We start from the raw sequence: 19,879 nt of genomic DNA on the forward strand, positions 1-19,879 counted from the left end.
CTCTCACTTTACTGAGATCCACGCATATTATTCATATAAATCTTGCTTGGAGAAGAAGTTTAATTTTGATCAGAATTGGAATATTGAAGTGAACATCATCGAGGTGTGGAAAGCCTTTTAAATTAATCAGGTGATTATGCATCTGATTGGCTGATCTTTTTTGCAACTCTACAAACTGTGCATTTGATTTGATTTTGATCAGTCATGGCTTGTATTATCTAAAGCTTGAATAAAAATAATTTGATTGTACAAGCTTGTCAACCATTAAGCAATTTTTATTTCTGATCAAATTGTGATCAAGCTTGTTTAACAGTTTTCATGGCATCTAATCAGTTTGATTATGAGCAAGTTATAGGTTCATTTACAAGTTAATCTTGTAAATGAGCTTACTGCCACGCTGTTGATCTTGCTCAGACTGGTAAATAAGCTTATTGCCACTCTGTTTCTCTTGCTCAGACTGGTAAATGAGCTTATTGCCACTCTGTTGACCTTGTTCAGACTGGTAAATGAGCTTATTGCCACTCTGTTGACCTTGTTCAGACTGGTAAATGAGCTTACTGCCACGCTGTTGATCTTGCTCAGACTGGTAAATAAGCTTATTGCCACTCTGTTTCTCTTGCTCAGACTGGTAAATGAGCTTATTACCACTCTGTTGACCTTGTTCAGACTGGTAAATGAGCTTATTGTCACTATGTTGACCTTGCTCAGACTGTTAAATAAGCTTATTGACACTCTGTTGATCTTGCTCAGACTGGTAAAGAAGTTTGTATCATCAGGGTCTTAGGTAGGTTCTGTAATATGTGAGATCTGTTCATGTTAATGATGTGATCTTGCATTTAATTGGCTATTTTATTTTACTTCAGCAACTTTTATTTTCATTTTATTTGATGGTATTTCTGTGAAAAAGGGTTTATATCATCAGGTGTTTGGATGAGTTCAGTTTTGAGCAACATATTTGCATAACAATGATGCCTTTATCCTTGGAGATAATATTTATCAGATTATGTTTAAAAAAACAAGTATATTGACATCACATGTATGTGTTCTTCAAAAAATTATATTATCCTGATTAGTAAATAGTAAACTGTACAGATATGTAAGCTAGGTGAGCAATATCAATCCAGCTTTGGTCCCATAGTCTTTTGCACTTATTGGAATTAAATTTTGGGGGTATGGTTTAGGATAGAAGTTGTATTCATATGATTCAGCAGAACCTGTTTGATCTGTATTAATGGAATGATAAGCCATTTTCTGAGCATATATTCATGACCTGATTAAATTTTGTGCTATTTTCACAATTTTTGCAAGTTATTTGTACTTTTGAACTTATATTTTCTTGGTGGACTTTATTTTGGCACAATTTCATAATGATCACTTGACTGAGACAATTAAAATACAGTGTGAATGCTGATATACATCTATGTCACCTATTTTATATTGTTTGGCTATTATAAAAATTTTGAAAGTTATCAATCGTTGAAATTTTTGGAACTTGGATTTTTTTTTGGCAGAGACAGATCTAGTTTTATGTTTTCCTTATATATGCATGTAATCAGATTTTGAAACCTTTGTATATTTATTTTTTTAAATCTCTTATTTGTGTGTATATTTGTATGTGATAATTGTACATTATGTAAATAAGATTCCATATTGTCGAATATTTTATTAAACATCTTGTATATTTAATTTTGAGATCATCTATCTTTTGTGACCCATATTCTTTTACGATTAATTAGGTCCACAATTTAATTCAGACACATGTATGTATTAGAAGGTACATGGGGTTTAACTATCAGCTTGCTTAATTAAAACATCAGTGCTCCGATAATGGCTGGTCCACATTTCCTGTAAGCAGTATCATTAAACAGAGGTTGGCAGAACTGTGTTACATTTGCATCATGATTGACATGCAGAGCTCCACTGACCTGCATCCCCCCACCTCAACCCAGTTCAGTTAATTCAGTTAAAACAACATGGTGGTATCCCAGATAATAACTTTATTTGGACATGATAATGTGAGGATTTATTTTACAACAATCCTCCTTTACTTTGTATAGATACACACAGTCAAATAAAAAAAGTATGAACATTTCATAGTAGATTGTTTTCTTTTATTACATCATTTATTTTAAGCATCTTGTCGTCAAGATGGTGACCTTATCATAAAACCAATATGACAAAGTTAAATGTAATTAAACAATTCAGAGGGAACTGCATGAATCGTGAGGTAGTAACATTATGATTAGCTCACTGGTTTCTATAGTCACTGTCTTGGGTTTGAACCCCAGTAGCAGACAGAAGCCAGCATGTCTTCACCTGTCCTGTAGCATCTTTGGTGGTTAAGACACAATCCTTTGAATGGGGACATAAAATGTCAAACCTCCTATTCTGATAGACACCCACCTCCTACTGGTGAAGGATCCTTTCTCAGAATTTGAAAAGTGTTTGTGCTTGCCACTGTTACAAAGCTTCTTTCCTCATCCAGGAGTGTATAGTACATTACCCCACCTTCCTGTAATACTTGGTGATCGAGGGTGGCAATCAGTGGTAGGTAAATAATTAAAGTGTGTTTTCAAGGTAAACTCATGTAAAATAATATCATGGGATTTGAAAAAGACAACACAAAAAAAGAGCATTATTCAGATCTTTGTACAATCAATTTTATGGTAGTTGAAAATGACCCCAAAATATCAGTAATCAGATCTTTGTACAGTCAGTTTCATGGTAGTTGAAAATGACCCCAAAATAGCATTATTCAGATCTTTGTACGATCAATTTTATGGTAGTTGAAAATGACCCCAAAATAGCAGTAATCAGATCTTTGTACAGTCAATTTCATGGTAGTTGAAAATGACCCCAAAATAGCATTATTCAGATCTTTGTACGATCAATTTTATGGTAGTTGAAAATGACCCCAAAATAGCAGTAATCAGATCTTTGTACAGTCAGTTTCATGGTAGTTGAAAATGACAACAACAAAAATAGCAGTTATCAGATCTGTTGTACTGTACAAGGTCATAAAAGTCTTATGTGGGTAGTATCTACGTGAAATATATTCCAGGCTGTCCGCAAGGCACAATTTAGAAAGTTTTCTTATTATCATTAATTTTGTCCTCACAAATAGAGTTCTGCTGTTCTGCTCTATTTATGATTTCTAGGTCTCATTGATATTATTGATTTACTTCCCAGATATTACATCACCAAATAAAGGTAAGCAAAATGTTTTCAAACTCGTAACCGTGTGTTCAAAAGCCATAATTTGGAAACCAGCATGAAACAGTTCATAATTGACTTATAACCTTGTTTCAGTTTTTTTAACCAGAGTTATTGCAATAAATATGTATATACTACCTAACTCTGGGCTTTGCTCATAAAAATAATTTGGAGAGTTTCAGATTTACATTTGTTCTAAATAGTTGTTTGCAATTTTTAGCTCACCCAAAGTTGTACTGTACTTATACTGTCCATGTCTGTTTCCTAATATCTTGTTGCTTGCATCATTATAAAATATCCCAAGGAATATTAATTAGGTCACAGTAACCTTGCTAATGGCCCACTTGTTTTCCCTGATGAGTAGAATATGGTGAGATAGATGGCCTCTTGCAATAGTTGATATAATATATGGAAGACTTGGTCTGGACTTTTATTCAACCTGGTACTATATAATACAAAGTACTTTTAAAATCTTATTATCTGTTTGACTTTAGCTATACAGTTGTTTTGTATCCATGGCATTCATGGTTCATTGAATGGTGATGAATTTTTGAGGTTTTTTTTATAGATCAACTGGTCATTCATAATTATTTAGAACTTTTCATGAAAACTGCTTAACCACTTTGCTTGATGTTAAAGCGAGCAGCAATCCAACATCAAAGCCTTTCAGATTTACTTATTTGATGTTAATCTGCCATGCAATATTGCCATTGTTGCTAAAAAGAGAAAATGTTTAAAACAGCATCTCAAAACCACTCAACAAATGTTAACAAATCTGAGAAAAGGCATCATGGCAAGAAAGTTGTTTAGATTTGTACAGATAATGTTGATCTCCCATCAGTTATGGCCACCATTACTAGAATAGAAAAACCTTTAAACAACTACTCAAAATCTGCTTAACAGAATTTGACCAACTTGAACAGAAAGCATTCATGCATCAGGGCCTTTCATATTTGTAACTATTATGCCAGTCCACCATAAAACATGACTGACAATATTAAAAATAGAAAAGCCTTTTCATGACTTATTTTCCAAAATCATTCAGCAGAAATTTGATTGCAAGCATTCTTACATGAAGGGATTTCAGATTTGTTCCAGAGATGCCAGTCTGGCATTACTCAAGTAGAAAAATATTTAAATATCTTCTTTTTAAAAGATGCCCCCAAAAATTTGGCCAAATTTGTTTGAAAGCCTCATGGCATAAAGACCTTTAACTTTGTACAAAGTGATGCTGATCTACCATTAATATAGCCATTCTGAAAAGCGTAAAACAACTCAAAACCTGCTGAACAAAATTATACCAAATTTGACCAAATGCATTCTGGCAAGATCAACTTTTAAAATTGTAAAAATGATGCTGATCCACCATCATATATGGCCCACTATTGCTAAGCATAGATAAACTGGGAAACAACTTTTTCTCAGATACAACCAGACAGACTTGGATCAGATTTGGAAAAAATCACGCTGGCATACAAGGCTTCAAAATTTATTTTTTAATGATGCCAATTCACCATAAAATATGGTAGTCATTATCAGAAACATAAAAGCATTTAAACAACTTTATCTCAAAAAGCTGGTCAACAGAATTGAAATTTTTTAACAGAAATCATCCTTTCAAATATATGATGCAGATGTGTTATCAAATATAGATGAAGATACAAAAGAATGGACAAACCTTGAAACTTGTTTTGCAACATGTGTGATCAACACCATCAACACCATTGTGAAAAAATCTTTTCTAAAAAAAACATCCTACTCACCTAGAGTTGTTGACCAACTACCCAAGCATTTAGTTGTCAGGCAGTTGTCAGTCAGGTGTGTTTGCTTGGGTCTCTTGTTTAAAAATATGGAAGTTTGTCATTATTCGATACCTGGTCAATTACTGTACATGACTATACAGATTGTTTTGATGCAGTTTGATGTATTCTTAGCAAAGGGAGGCAGATAAGACAGCAATTGATATCTGACCTGACTGATACAGTCTATATATTAAGTAAGCTTTAACCCTACATCCTGTTTTCTGTTTAGTTGGAAAATTGCAAACTAAATTTGATTGCTTTGTTTTTTTAACATCTTGAATAACACTGTTGGCATGAAAGTACATTTTTTTATTATTGTACTTTGAAATAAAAAGAATTTCATTCATAATGTAAAGCAGTATCTATCTGTTATTGATGAATCCACTATGATTATATATCTCTCATTCTTTAGCTATCAATCTGACTATATGTATCTACTGTACTGGTATCTGCTTGCATATGCCTGCCAGTCTGTCTGTAAGTCCTTCTGTCTGTATTTTGATCTACTTTTCTGTCTCTCTGACTGTATCATCAACAATCTTCTGTGTTTTTTTCTACCTACCACACACACACACACACACACACACACACACACACACACACACAGAGGATTGGGTATTATCAGAATTTTAACATTTCAATATATTATGATACAGAACACTATCCTGCAATTTGTATCAAATTATTTAATTTTTTAACAACTCTCTTCAAGTTAGCAATGATTTGGAAACATTTTTACACGTTGTCAAGTTAGAGGTACATGAGATAGGCTTCTGTTTAATCTTGAATTTTTCAACTTGGACCACATTAATGGCTGTGATTGAATGATGTTTGGTGGATCTGGGCAGTCAGATATGTTAACTCACCTGCAAACACCTCCACATTAGATTCCCAACAAATGGTATGGCTATCAATTAATTTTAATTTTTTTTGTGAGAATTTCAGCCAGTAATGCCACTATTTTATTTTGCACCAGGTCATGCAAAATGTAAGGTCATTGTTAGGCAACAGACAGGATATAACATGCATTTGAACCATTTTCTAAGCAGAAATCTCATTTAAAAATCTGTTTTAATGATTTTAGAACAACCAACAGAGAAAAACAATTCAAATAGGTCAAATAAAGACTTCAGTAGAAATATTATGTCTATAATGTTTATAGAAATGCTGCAAAACATATTTTGGTACATGTTCCTGCAAGTTCTGTACCACAGTATATTGATATACTGGTAAAACTGCACACACATTCATGTACAGCATGCATATCTATCTACACATAATATACCTACCTATGCTTCTAATAGGTACCTATGTATCTATCCACCTATCCATATAAGGAGCCATCTACTATTCCTTTTCTATCTTTTTGTAATATACGTGTATCAGTATGATAATTACAACATATAATTATAGATATAATAGTAAAATATATTCTAAGTATATATTTAAGTCTGTCTCCATCTTATCTTTATTGGATGTAACCAAAACCACCATTGCATTCAGCCACATTTGACCAGATGTTAAACACATAGATGTGCACATACACACACACACCCATACCCACCCCCACCCCACCCCCACACCCCCACACACTGTTTTGTATTAATTGATCTTAGAATGAGCAGTTGGAGAGTTCCTCCATTTCATCAGAGAGTCTTGTTTTTGATTCAAGAAATTATCCTACTTGAGATAAACTAACTTTTCAGTACTTGGACACCCACATGTTACTAAATAGTGACGCACCCACATGTTACTAAACAGTGTGCCACACCCATATGTTACTTAACAGTGTGCCATCAGATCCCTGTAAGCCTGTAGATGAGTTTTCTTGCTGAAAGATCTGTGTAAGCCTAAAGATGAGTTTTCATGATGACTGATCTGTTTTGGCCTAAAGATGAGTTTTCATGATGACAGAACTGGGTAAGTCAATAGATGAGTTTTCATGATGACTGATCTGTTTAGGCATAAAGATAAGTTTTCATGATGACAGATTTGGGTAAGTCTATAGATGAGTTTTCATGATGACTGATCTGTTTAGGCCTAAAGATGAATTTTTATGATGACAGATCTGTTTAGGCTTATAAATGAGTTTTCTTGATGACAGATCTGTTTAGGCCTATAGATGAGTTTTCATGATGACAGATCTGTTTAGGCCTTAAGATGAGTTTTCATGATGACAGATCTGGGTAAGTCTATAAATGAATTTTCATGATGACAGATCTGAGATCTGTTTAGGCCTAAAGATGAGTTTTCGTGATGACTGATCTGTTTAGGCCTAAAGATGAATTTTCTTGATGACAGATCTGTTTAGGCCTATAAATGAGTTTTCATGATGACAGACCTATTTAGGCCTAAAGATGAGTTTTCATGATGACAAATCTGGGTACGTCTATAAATGAGTTTTCATGATGACTGATCTGTTTAGGCCTAAAGATGCGTTTTCATGATGACAGTTATGTAGATCAGGTTTCATGCTGGCAGATCTGTTTAAGCCTAATGATGAGTTTTCATGATGATAGATATAAATAAGTCTATAGATAAGTTTTCATGATGACTGATCTGTTTAGGCCTAAAGATGAGTTTTCATGATGACAGATCTGTAGATGAGGTTTCCTGATGATGAATGTGTGTATATAAGTTTTCATGCTGACAGATCTGTGTCAGTATGTATATAAGTTTTCATGCTGATGGATCTGTGTAAACCTGAAGATGAGTTTTCTTGCTGACAGATCTGTGTCAGCCTGTAGACAAGTTTTATTGCTGACAGATAATATCATTGATAGAGATGAAATGCACAGAAAATGATGATCTGAATGAATATGGAGATTCATGATAATTTAATGCCCTATCGACCATTCACTCCATTTCTATCCATGTTTACATTTTGACTTATTCTGATTGAAACTCAGATATAAAAAAGGAAGTAAAGCAAGAACTTATATTTGAAACTCAGAAATAAAATATAGAAGTAAAGCAATAACTTATATTTGAAACTCAGAAATAAAATATAGAAGTAAAGCAATAAGTTATATTTGAAACTCAGAAATAAAATATAGCAGTAAAGCAATGACATACATTCAGAAGAAAGATTTGCATGTGAACAAACAAGCTGAAATGCAGTTATAAGTTATTGGTCATAAAACTACCATGAATTTGTTTATTTTCATGGGTATCATTTGTCATGATTTGTCAAAAAATGAAATTTTCATTGGTAGATGAATTCATGGATTTTGAAATGGTCCTCATGTATCCAAAAATAGATTATTGCTTGTCTTTAAATTCATGGTTTGTAACAACCATTAAATCCACAAAATATGGTCCAACATGAAAATGAGTGAATTCATCACGGAACATTGTCTTGTACTTCCTCTTTTATAAAATATCGTATTGCAGAACAATTTTTTAACTGTCTTTTTTGGTGCAACACTAAATTGAATGTAGTGTGTGAATGGAATAAAGAATACCCAGAGCTTTACTTATGTAGAAGAAGGAGCGTCCTGACAGCTTTTATTAGCTATTATTTGTTGCATCATTTATTGCTATCACATTACTTGATCATAGTAAAACGAACCTATCCAAGAGTATAACACAGATCAGATGTACAGCTTGAAAATACGAAAGTGATTGAATGTCCGATTGTCTTCCGTGTTTAGAGGTTTTACCAGTTGAGTTGAATAATAGCTCAAAGGAAGAGGGTGATGAGGAGAAACAGGTAGCTATCACAGAAGAGGTTGCAGAAGGAGATGAAACCTCTAAAAAGGAAGGATCTATACTCCCTGAACCTGAGATTATCCTTCAGGGGTCACCAACTGAGGGTGAGTTAAATGATGTGTGACATAAAGATGGGCTGATAATCGGATGAAGTGACATGATTGTTATAACCTGCATGTTGCATGAAAAAATAACTATCATATACCATAACTGGATTGCTACACTTTTGTTTATTTATATCTGTTGTTTATTTATTATTATAAATCCTACCATTGTGATAGTCTGCCAGTGTTATTTTATAATCATTGCTTTGTGTGCAAAACTGATGGTTTGTATGAACTCTGCCTTGTAGAAGAAAAAAAATGGAAATATATTTGTTTCATTAAGGACTCTCTGTTTTTTAGCTGATATTATTTTTTATTAATTCATTGTGTTAAAAAGAACTTTTAATATGTTTGCATTCAGAATGTTTTATTTAATGGCTTATCAATTTTACATTTCTCTGCAGAAATTCAAAATTTCTTTTCAGACTATCTATTTGAATGTTTTTAAAATAATTTATTTAACTAAAAACTTGACAAAAGTACCAGTACACATTTCTTTTACAATGAGTTTGAAGTGATTTAACAAATTTGATGTTCAGAAAGTCAATTTCTATACCGCAGAGTTAAAGCTAAAGGATGCTATAATCTGCAAAGAATTCAAAAATATAATGTACTTGGTCTTCATCAGTTGAATAGGAACATAAGCTAGGAGGGTCAGTATGATCTGTCAGTCTTTCAGGTCACACATGTTTTGTCACCCACCCACCATGACTCAGTTATTCTGCCTCCTTTCTACTTGCTTCATTGAAATCTGGAAATTCATAAACATGTTTCTATGCTTGTCTATAATGTAATCATGTGTAGGTGGGGCCCCTTGGTGAAGGTCAAAAGAATGTATATTATAAAAAAATATAAGTACTATACTGTTCCATTTTCAAATATATTTATGCAAAATTCTTTATATACATGTGAGAAATTTAGGTTTCACCGCACACACCTTGTGTCCTCCACCATTCTCATCACTCCTCCTAGGTTAATGTTGAAGTGAAGTGGAGAGGCACAAGGGTAAATAGAGGGTCTTATTTGATAGTTTGATAAATTGGTTATTTTTCAAGAGGACAAAAATGTTGCATTTGCAAACCATCATAGTTGCTATATTTATAAATTTACATTTGTGCTAGTCACTTGAGTTTGTCCTGAGTATTTATCACGCTAAACTGAAAGGGGGTCACCTCAAATCCTGCCATCTCAGCTGATCTGCCTGGGTTGGGTGTCCTTGGCCACATCACTTTATTCAAATTGCTGTAGCACTAAATCAGCTCCTTGTGTTACTGTGTTTTAAAATAGTTAACTAGTCAGTAGAACTGTCTTGATCAAATTCAGTTGCTGTTCAAATAGAACTGACCAGAGTAAATTCCCAGTTAAGTAATCAATATAACTGACCAAAATAAATTCACCAGGCCAGTAGAACTGACCAGAGTAAATTCCCAGTTAAGTAATCAATATAAATGACCAAAGTAAATTCACCAGGCCAATAGAACTGACCAGAGTAAATTCCCAGTCAAGTAATCAATATAACTGACCAAAATAAATTCACCAGGCCAATAGAACTGACCAGAGTAAATTCCCAGTTAAGTAATCAATATAACTGACCAAAATAAATTCACCAGGCCAATAGAACTGACAGAGTAAATTTACAGTTAACTAGTCAGTAGAACTGACCATAGTAAATTCACAGACTAGTCAAATGAACTGTCCGCAGGATATTCATAGTTAACTAGCCTATGGAACTGACCAGAGTGAATGCATGACAGGCTAATAAGTTTATTTGTTAAAATTGATTGTAAATATTGTACATTCTTTGTTGCTGACAATGTTCCTTGCATTTCTTGTAAATATTGTACATTAATTTTCATTCATAGTGTTTCTTTTAGCTTGATCACACATATAATATATACAATAATACATATAAAAAAAAAACAATTATTGTTTGCAATGAATGTTCGTTTGCATCATTTCATCTTTAGGATCCTTAAGAAAGCTTTATGTTTAATACCATTAGTTCATTGTTTTCAATTTGATTCATGAATTTGAAGAGAGAAAAAGTGGATTTGATTTTCTCAGGTCTTCCTTTTCCTTTTATTATTAATATTTCAAATTAGCATAACTTATTTTCTTATGTTATCAATATTGACATTTGTTAAGTTTCTTCACCAGAATTTTGTTTATGTAACTTTTAACGGTGATTTCCAGAAAAAAATGAAAAGAAGAAACAAACCTTAAAGCCCAGTTTATTTATACTTTTATTTGAATTCCAGCTTGGAAAATATCATGAGTACATTGGTCTCAGTAGATATGATTAGGGATCCCATATTTCATGCTGAATTTGATTTATAAAATTCCTTTGTGATTTAGCTGAATTTGATTTATTAAATTCCTATGTGATAGATTTAGTTGAATTTGATTTATAAAATTCCTGTGTGATAGATTTAGCTAAATTTGATTTATAAAATTCCTATGTGATAGATTTGACTGAATTTAAAAAATATCCTATCTGATAGGTTTTTAGCTGAATTTGATTTAAAAAAATATCCTATCTGATAGATTTAGCTGAATTTGATTTAAAAAATTCATACATGATAGATTGAGCTGAATTTGATTTATAAAATTCCTATCTGATAGATTTGGCTGAATTTGATTTATAAAATTCCTATCTGATAGATTTGGCTGAATTTGATTTATTAAATTCCTATGTGATAGATTTAGTTGAATTTGATTTATAAAATTCCTATGTCATAGATTTAGTTGAATTTGATTTATAAATTTCCTATGTGATAGATTTAGTTGAATTTGAAGTCTTATGCATATTAAAACTCATTATAATTAAAAATAGGCCCATTTACATAGTGTAGTCTGTATTGTACATCATTATAATTAAAACTATGCCCATTTACATAGTCTAGTCAATATTGTACTTCATTATGATTAAAAATAGGCCCATTTACATAGACCAGTCTGTATTGTACTTCATTATAATAAAAAATATGCCCATTTACATAGTCCAGTTTGTATTGTACTTCATTATAAGAAACTTTGCTTTAAGAATGATAACACTTTGTATGGCTTCCTAGAACAGCAATACAGTAAGGGGCAATTGTATATGGCAAATAGGAATCCATCTTGAAATCCCCCCCTTCTACCAAAAAATGATGTCTCTCAGGACTGCTGGTCTGTCATAACGGGTCATTATACTGTATAATCAGTAAACCAATGGTCTTTCAGGACAGGTTTTATTGTATTACCTTCATACCATATTGTCATCTTTTCATCAAGATATCATTGCTGATTTTTTCCAAAATAAAGGGTTTGCATAAAGAACTGTAATCCAGGAAAGTTTTGTTTCCAAAATACAAGAGTGAATTTAAACAAAAACAAAAATAAAATTTAAAGGATATCAAAGCATTTAGAATACTGAATAAGACCAAATTTAATTTTGAGTCTGTAGAATAATTTCAGAACTAGATGGTACATGAAGATCAGGAACTCTTGACTGGTAACATACTCATACAAAAAATTGATATGGTTGAATTGGAATTTGTGTTTTGTGTGGGAAATAGCACAGCAGAAACCAGTAGTAGCCAGGAAAATTTTGTGTATTGTCGATCTTAGGCTTAAAAATGTCTTTCATTCAAATGTTCAGTGGGTCATATTTTGTTGTGTCCATTTAAGTTGAATTTCATGTTTGATTCTTTGTATCAATACAATTATATTAGCTGATAAATATATAAAGTTGCAAAAAGATTTGAAATATAATTAGTATATAATGTTATCACAAAACTTTCCTGGTTTACAGTTTTTTGATTTGCAAGCACTGTTATGGAATTTATTAATATTGCATATTCTTTTGGGTGCAGCACATTAAAGCAGTAATGCAAAATACATTTAATGATAACAACTTAGGAGAACATGATATTGTACAGTGATTCATTTTGCAATATATTTTTGTTACTCAAAAAAAGAAGCTGAACACAATTATTCCGTGTGAGTTAAAATGCAGATGATTAAAATAAAGTCATTAAAATTAATTTGCTTGGTACAAAACAATTAATGTTTTGTCTGACTTCTTGGATTGTGTTCTCACTGTTATAAACACATTATAGTAGTTGTATGCTTGCATGTATGTATGTATGTGTGTGTGTGTGTGTGTGTGTGTGTGTGTGTATGCATGCATGCATGCATGCATGTAAGTATGTATGTATGTATGTATGTATTTATGTGTGTATGTCTGTCTGTCTGTCTGTTTGTATGTATGTATGTAAGTATGTATGTATTGATCTGACATATTATCTCTAACTTGAATTTATACATTTGTACTAAATGATCAAGTTAAAGAAATATGTCAACTTTTATGTTTTTTCTTTTTAAAATGAATGCCTGTCTGTTGTTTAAAAAGCACCCACCCTCACCTCAATTTTCAATTAAAATTTGCAAAAAATAACCCCATCTAAGTGTGTTTATTAATCCTAGTATGCCTGGTGGGATGGAAATGGTTTCTAAAATCCACTCAGAATATGACGATTTTATTGGAACATACCACCATGCTTTTCTAGTGTATAATTATTACTTTGTGAAGTAAATCATTTTCAGAAGAAGATCCAGTAGGAGTTTAATTTTGTATGTGATCATATTGGGAAAGAAGGAATCAACTGCTACATTGAGAAAGGAGGATGATAGGGGTTGCTGTTTATGAGAAATTTCCCCAGATTATAATCTTGTAGCCATCTATTGTGGGTATTACATTAAATATGAAATCATATTTCTGTTCTCTTAGTCAAGCCTGTTGTGGGTATTACATCAAAAGTGAAATATATTTAATATAATTTCTATAACTGATCACTTAGTTCAGTACTTTGCGTATTTACTTATCATTAGACTTTGAATTAGAAAGTGTTTTAGAAACATCTCCAGCATCAGTTATAAGTCCATTTGATGGTAAGTTATGAAATTTCTCAGCAAATCACAGCTTAAACCTTATAAAACATGTTAACAGTAAATAGCTGATAAGGCAATTTATATTTTGTTGACTTAATATTTCAGCTTTAGCTTTAAACTGTACTTCCTTCTAAGCAGGCACAAACTGCAAACAACAAAGTTCTTGATCTGCCATAGCATAATGCACCTTCTGATCAGGGTCATTGTTATTTGTTTTACTGATCACTCCTAACAAACTGCACATACCCAGATCTGCTGGCATATTTATGCAATGGCAGGTCTGGGTCTGTGAAGTTTCAGCTGGACCTGACTTATAAGTGAGTATATATGGTAGTGTTTTTCTAGATTTATATAGCTTTGCAATTTTCTAATTGGCTTCTTACACAGAATGTATAAGCTGCGAAGCACAATTATTATGTCAACTCTGACATTTAGCATCTTTCAGAAAGTATCCATTTAAATTAAAATGCACAAAATGTATATTTAAGATGTTATTTTATTTGTCAGTAAGTATTTTTCATATTTTGTCAATAGCACATATTAACCATTCTATTTATTATGTTCACACTCTGACACTGTTTTGCAAACCTTGGGTTGATCTCACAGAAAATATAGTAATGTTCAGTTATTCATATGCACTTTATAAAGTGATTTTGACAAGATAATCTGCTTCTTAAATAATTGACCTTTCAAACCAGCCATTGTAATCATAGATTGCATAACAGACATTTGTTATGGCTGCAGACCAATCTGATCATCAAACCAGGTGTTTTACTATTACCTATTTGCATTTTGAATCCTTCTTTATGGGTTTGTCAAGTGGTTGTACAGGAACCAAGTTAAACATGTAAGTGGCTTTTGATACCTATAATATACAGTATAAAATTTCAGATCTTTGTAATTTGATGTCTCATGTACAGTTTTCATGATATTTTCACAATGTACTTAAACTATCTCAGTTTCTGTCGTAATTTGTTTGAGTCAAAAGAGGCTGATTTAGAAAATAATACATTGCTCCCAGATGTTCGGGCCTTTGGCTATAAAATGGTTCAATTTACAAGACAGGTATGATCATGACTATCATTTGATTATGTAGTAATAAAATTATACATATGGTGTACTTCATTTTAAGGTAGTATATTCCATGGATAGCGCTATAGTGAGGGAGGTATGCTAATTAGTGGGTGGAACATTCATTGCATTGTTCTAAGAAGTCAAATAATTCTGATGTCAAGACTATTTCTTGTGTATACCATAAGTACTTGCTTACAAGACAAGTCAAACTGCAAACAACAAAGCTCCTGGTCTGCCATAGCATTATGCACCTCAGATCAGGGTCTATACTGTTTGTTCTACTGATCACTCCTAACAAACTGCACAGATCCAGATCTGCAGACACATTTCTGATGGCAGATCTGGGTCTCTGCAGTTTGCAGTTGGACTTGACTTATAAATGAGAATATACAGTAAGATACATGACTCCTGTTTCCAAATGATTCAGAAAGATGCATATGTCAATATTCAGCATGTGAATAATTGATGTTCTTTACTGTATTCTCCGGTATATTATAACTTACTACCAGCCATCATTATATTATGTTGCTCTCCATTGCACAACCGGATGTAACATTTTCTATTCATCACTCCAACTCCCATGAACTTTAAGCAACTATTTTTAAATTATAATTTTAGTTGATCAGTGGTTAGCCTATTTAGAATCAAATTCCTAGTAGAGTACAAATTCATACTTTGCTAGTTTGATTAGAAGATATCCGTATTCTGTCTTTTATGTTTTCATTGAAACAAATTGTTCTCTCTTATTGTATTTCATTCTCAGATTGTGCTTCTCACTTATCATGGGAAAATATAACTTTTTTACTCTCTTATGCACAAAATGTTTTTATTTTCCACTTGTAAATAATTAGCAAAATCAAATATTGAGTTAAAAGTGTTATTTTTTGCATTTTTATAAGGATTAATATTGCCCTTCATTAGTGACACATGGAAATTTTATGCAGTAGGCTTCATTGAGGTCTTGTTTTTTACATTGTATGGACTCACATTGCCCTTGATTACTGACACATGGAAATTCTATAAAATTGGTTTTAGTGAGGCTTTATTTTTCACATTGTAAAAATGCAAAATCATGCATATTCATGGGATACAGTATTATGGCTTGGGATTAAACAGATGCTTTTTTGGGGATAAAATGTTGCAGGGTCACACTCTTTATCTCAGTAATCAATGCAAAAATAATATTTTGCACTTTGATTTATGTTTCATGGATATTTTTTACCCAGGGAAAAAACCCCACTAAATTCAATTCTCCATGAGTATTACTGGGGTGCCATAGGAAATGGGATACTGGGGTTGCCCACAGCTAGTTTGGCCTCTCAGTCCAGTTTTGTTGTTGAAAACTATTGATTCTGTTATACCTCTTTCCCCATTGACTCTTAGTTTTTTTAAATCCTCTCAACTTCAGGATATAAAGATACCCTGATATGTTATTGCTCAGCTTCAATATATATCTGTTGTATCTGCTCTTGCATATCATGCAGGTAACTTTGAACATTGTAGACCCTGATCTGCTGTTGCATGATACACCGTGAACATTGTAGACCCTGATCTGCTGTTGCATGATACACTGTGAACATTGTAGACCCTGATCTACTGTTGCATGATACACTATGAACATTGTAGACCCTGATCTGCTGATCCATGATACACCATGAACATTGTAGACCCTGATCTTCTGTTCCATGATACACTGGAAACATTGTAGACTCTGATCTTCCGTTCCATGATGCACTGAGAACATTGTAGACCAATATCTTCTGTTCTATGATACACCGTGAACATTGTAGACCCTGATCATCTGTTGCATTATACACTGTGAAACATTGTAGACCCTGATCTACTGTTGCATGATACACTATGAACATTGTAGAACCTGATCTTCTGTTCCATGATACACTGTGAACATTGTAGTCCCTGATCTGCTGTTGCATGATACACTGGGAACATTGTAGACCCTGATCTTCTGTTTCATGATACACCATGAACATTGTAGACCCTGATCTGCTGATCCATAATACACCGTGAACATTGTAGACCCTGATCTTCTGTTCCATGATACATTGGGAACATTGTAGATCCTGATCTTCTGTTCCATGCTACACTGGGAACATTGTAGACCCTGATCTTCTGTTCCATGATACACCATGAACATTGTAGACCCTGATCTTCTGTTGCATGATACACTGTGAACATTGTAGACCCTGATCTGCTGTTGCATGTTATACTATGAACATTGTAGACTTTGATCTGCTGATCCATGATACACCGTGAACTTTGTAGACCCTGATCTTCTGTTCCATGATACACTGGGAACATTGTAGACCCTGATCTTCTGTTGCAGTGTTGCATGAAACATCATGAGGATTATAGACCCTAAGCTGCTGTTGCATTATACACCATGAACATTGTAGACCCTGATCTGCTGTTGCAGTGTTGCATGATACAATTTGAACTTTATATACCCTAGTGTGCTCTTGCATGATACACTGTGACTATTGTAGACTGTTATCTGCAGTTGTATACACTGATAGATCATGACCTATCACTTTTATTCTGCTTTTGATTTCATACAGTTCAGATCTGGATTTATAACACATTTTGCAATTGTAGATTTAGGGTTCTTTTTTGTGTAGTACTCATTCTGTAGGTGTAAATTTGGTACTCACACATACCAATGCAATAGTTACACATGACCTTTTTCCAAACTATTTATGGTAGTCTCCTACCTGCCAAGTCATGGCATGTTACATAAAATCTAGCAACCCATCTGAAACAATCATATTTGGACTAATACAATTTCCCCAAATGCATCTTAACAAGTGATGGGATAAGGCATATTCTTTAGCACTTTTACAGTTGTCTCACTTATAGGATTACCTCAGATTGGGAAAGTTTTTCCAAGCTTAAGCAAGTAATGAACAAATTTTATTGCACGATGTGTCCAGTAGAATTCACATAATGCCATAGAAAGTGGTTTTGTTGGCAAATCAGGAAAAGAGGATCAAAGGAAGTAACAGGAGGAATATGGTTAAGAGCAGTTTTAAACACTCACCTGAACACTGACTTGGAACATAAAAATGACAGGAAAAATTTGGAAACATTATGTAGAAGTTTTTGGGCATTGTCTTTGAAAAATATATAAAATGTGTAAAAATGGAAAGACCAGGTGTGAAAATGGTGCTGCTCGTACATTAAATGTGGTCATAACAGCAGCCATTTTGAAAATCCTGCTATTGCTACCCTTCCTGTATGAATGTTCAAATCAGAGTAAGGTTTTTACATGCAGATTTCTTATGATGTCTAGTTGATCCTGAATGGAAATGATGCTGAGCAGATGTCAAATATGCAATCAGAGTGGCCATCTTGAAAACCTTGTTCTTCCAACTGACATGAATTTTTGATCAGATCAACATGAGGTCTTCACTAAACCCCTTCAAATGATGTCTAGTTAATCCTGAATGAAAATGGTACTGATCTGATGTCCAGTATGGCCACCATGGGAGCCATTTTGATACTCTTATACCACATCTACTGAACCGAAAGTCATATCAGTATGGAGGTTTCATCAGAAGACATGATATTATGTCGAGTTGATCTAAATGAAAATCGTAGTGCTCTGACATCAGACTTGTTTGCCACAGTGACTATATTAAAAATCTTGTAATTTTTACTCTTCTATGTTAAATCTTTTTATTCCTACTCCTCCTGAATAGAAACTAATATCAACATGAGGTTTTCTTGAAAAGGTCTCTTATGATGTCTGGTTGGTCCAAATTGAAAATGGTGCTAGTCTGACATTCAATATGGCCATCTTGGCAGCCATCTTATCTTAAATTCTTTTTATTGCTACTCATCTTAAATGGAAAGTCTTTTCAGCAGGGGCTTTTTACCAGAAAGACATCTGGTGGTGTCTAGTTGGGCATAAATGAAAATGATGCTGATCTGACATATGTATGGTGACCATGGCAGCCATCTTGAAAATCTTGTATTGTTACTCCAGAATGGATGGTCAAATTCACATGTGGCTTTCACCAGAAAGTATTCTAATAATGTCTTTGTTGGTCCTGAGTGAAAATGGGGATGATCTTACATCTAGTATGACTGCCAAAAGAGCCTATTGGAAGACCTTGTATTGCTGAAAAATATCAGAACTTGTTTAAATGCTCTGCATTAAAAAAGAAGAAATGGTCTTATCTTGATTTCCAGGAAATTCTTTTTATCAGTTTTTGAGCGATAGTCCCATTAGGGACTTTTGTCTCTGCTTTACTTTTCTTTGAAACTGCAGTAAAGAGAAATGTTTTTTGATACCTGTATATAATTTACAAGTGTAGAAACCAAATGAAAAAAATAATAACATATGTTTGCTTTGTACAGAATAATTAAATGTACAAAAATTAAATTAAAAAATGAATAAAGATTAGAAGAGTGGAAAGAATACTTTTCATTTTTTAATTTATTGAACTCTTATTTATGTTCCTTATCACTGAAATTTGCAAGTTATTTAGCTTAAAGAAAAATAAAATTGTTTATAAACTCAAATCATCTAGGCATTAACAATGTTGAATTTTTTATAAGAAATTCACTTCTGTTTAAACTGATCATCAGATTGGAAACTACAGCTGTTTTATAACGGTAAAACCGAAAATGTAGCATTTATGTATATTTAACACCTTCGCTTTTTTCTTATAATCTAATTATTGAAAGTACAATTACTTATTTTTCCAGTATTTCTTTAATTCAACAATTGTAATTTATGTTTCTTCTTTGTCTCTTTTTCAGAGACTGGAATTTTGAAAGATGTTCAGACACCCAAGAAGTCTGGTAGGTGACAGAATTTTAGCTTTACTGATTGAAGGCCAGCTTATTTGATAAGCATGTTTCTGTTGTCTTATTGTCTGTTAGCGGTTGTTTATTATCACTACTTTGATAATTCTTGGAGGAAGATCATGAAACTTGGCAACTTGGCATACTTTCTGAGTTCCAATGGGTCTTAAATGAAAATGGTGCTAATATGATATCAAACATATACTTCTCGTGAAC

General features: G+C 33.0%; 1 protein-coding gene across 1 annotated transcript in view; it reads left to right on the plus strand.

Annotated features, from left to right (window-relative positions):
* The window catches only part of LOC149807090 (lipoxygenase homology domain-containing protein 1-like), a 276,859-nt gene that overhangs the window by 112,620 nt on the left and 144,360 nt on the right, over nt 1-19,879 (plus strand). The window contains exon 24 of the mRNA XM_089961784.1: nt 19,619-19,660. Coding sequence (XP_089817910.1) covers nt 19,619-19,660 — 42 coding nt within the window. The remainder of the gene's footprint in view (nt 1-19,618; nt 19,661-19,879) is intronic.

This window comes from Sinohyriopsis cumingii, chromosome 1 (genome assembly GCF_028554795.1).
Source record: "Sinohyriopsis cumingii isolate HCF-2022 chromosome 1, ASM2855479v2, whole genome shotgun sequence".
NCBI classification, from domain to species: Eukaryota; Metazoa; Mollusca; class Bivalvia; order Unionida; family Unionidae; genus Sinohyriopsis; species Sinohyriopsis cumingii.